This window comes from Sinocyclocheilus rhinocerous, unplaced genomic scaffold, assembly GCF_001515625.1.
Source record: "Sinocyclocheilus rhinocerous isolate Xijiao unplaced genomic scaffold, SAMN03320098_v1.1 scaffold2400, whole genome shotgun sequence".
Classification (NCBI taxonomy): domain Eukaryota; kingdom Metazoa; phylum Chordata; class Actinopteri; order Cypriniformes; family Cyprinidae; genus Sinocyclocheilus; species Sinocyclocheilus rhinocerous.
This window is the reverse complement of record NW_015646358.1, coordinates 208,745-210,938: the sequence shown is the minus strand read 5'-3', so window position 1 is coordinate 210,938 and position 2,194 is coordinate 208,745. Positions and strand designations below refer to the sequence as shown.

At 34.4% G+C, this 2,194-nt stretch overlaps 1 protein-coding gene across 1 annotated transcript in view; it reads left to right on the top strand.

The window, feature by feature from the left end:
* Positions 1-1,112, top strand: part of LOC107707598 (bile salt export pump-like) — an 18,484-nt gene extending 17,372 nt beyond the window's left edge. The window contains exon 17 of the mRNA XM_016511675.1: positions 912-1,112. Within this exon, the coding sequence (XP_016367161.1) occupies positions 912-1,112 (201 nt within the window). The remainder of the gene's footprint in view (positions 1-911) is intronic.
* The last annotated feature ends 1,082 nt before the right edge of the window (positions 1,113-2,194 follow it).

The window sequence follows — 2,194 nt, the reverse complement described above, 5'->3', positions numbered from 1 at the left end:
CCGGCCCGGAACACACATTTTCAAAGGAGAATAACTGACTGTAGCATTGTTTTTCAGATAAACAAGTATGTTAACTTAACATGTTTCTTAAATATCTGCAAACATATTATGGTATTTTTATGCTTTAGTAGAGTCAAAAACTTACATACAGCACCTTTAATATTCATAAAATGGCAGTAAGTTATTCATTGATTCTCCCAAATTTTTTATCTTGTAAATTTCTGAAATTTTCCAATTTTGTGAAATTGCACACACAACGAGTGTTTTATTCTGATTTTTGATTTTAAAAATATTTATTTCAATTTTAACATTTTTAAGATTTAATTATTTAATAGCTTTTTAATGATTCGCGAACCCCCTGCAGTACCTTCACGAACTCTGGTTTGGGAAACCCTGACATAATGTAATGTTTAATGCAATTCATGTTGTTGATAACAAGATTCTATTCAAATTAATTGGTAAATGAGTTAAGGGCATTTCACACTGAGCGTGATTAAGCGACGCAAATATACAACGTGAAAACGTTCTTGAATCAAAACAAAAGATCCCATTGGAGCTATTCACATTGGGTGCGATCAATCGTGATGCGACAAGACAAATTTTTTTTTCCCGACCACTGTTGATTTTTTTCCCCCCCATCGCCTCATGATGAAATGATCCATCCAATTAGATTTGAGCTTTAGATCACGTGCCGAGATTAAAATTAATCTTAGGAGGTTAAAAGTAATCAAAAAGTAGTTGGATTATATTACATAATATGTGTAATGTTATGGTCACGTTACTAACTACAACTTTCATCATGTAATTTGTATTCAAGAATGGACCACAATTTGTCAGTGTCTACTCAGCACTGTTTGTCTGTATTTTTTAACACTTTAATGCACAAAATGTGTTTGATTTTCAATCTTCAGGTTGTTCAAGCGGCTCTGGATGAGGCCCGTCAGGGACGCACGTGTATCGTCATTGCTCACAGGCTTTCCACCATTCAGACTGCTGACATCATCGCTGTGATGTCACAGGGCGTGGTCATCGAGAAAGGGACCCATGAGGAGCTCATGGCCAGGAAAGCAGCCTACTACAAACTTGTCACCACAGGGGCCCCTATTAGTTAAAAAATATATAGCGTTTGGACAAGCAGGTAGTCCCACCTCAAACTCACAGCATTACTTGAGCAATCGTTGGTTTGTCTGGCTTAGTTGGGCCGTTCAAACAGATTACATCTCATTACATTTGGTGATGGAATTACTTAACTATTGTTGAGGTGTTTTTTATTGATTTGTATTTATTGATAAGTGGATGTCTTGACAATATCCTCTATGGGTTTGAATTATACTAAGACAGTTCAGGTGTGGCTAGTCAACCTGGATGACCTGCACTCTAAAAAATGCTGGGTTGTTTCAACCCAACTTTGGGTCAAATATGGACTAACCCAACCGTTGGGTTAAATTTTTACATTACATTTTTAACCCAAAAGTTGGGTTAGTCCATATTTGACCCAAAGTTGGGTTGAAACAACCCAGCATTTTTTAGAGTGTGTATTTTGTTTGTTGTTTTCAAGAAATTGAGTGAAAATGTAGTGTATCAAAATGTGTAACATGCATACATTTGATTTGTACTAAAAGGTTGTAGAGATTCGACTTATTGTAGCAGCTGAAGACATGGTGTCCTTGAACTGTAGTGATAATAGTACAGGACTGATAACATGTTCATAATCACTGATACCTTTATGCTCAGTCATTGTTTAATGTAGTGCCATGTGTGATCTGGTTTTGATGTCTCACTTATTGTCACTCAAATGTTACAGATCAACAATTTGTATAAGTCCTTTAAAAACTATGTATAATTTAAACATATTTGTCACTATTAATTTTGTCTTCAATGACAAAAAATGTGTATTGTACTAATTTAGTTTAGTGATCAACAATTTGTATAAGTCCTTTAAAAACTGTATGTATAATTTCAACATATTTGTCACTATTAATTTTGTCTTCAATGACAAAAAATGTGTATATGGTTATGACCTTTGCCTAAATTGTGCTCATTTAGTTTAGCAACAATAGTATGGTATTAAGTTTCTTCTCGCTTGTTTATTTGTTCCACAGGCCTAAGGGGGCATAAAGTTGTTGTACAGGGATCTTTTTTTTAAATAAAAGTACTGGAAATATCAACTTAAAATGTTTGACATTACCTTTCT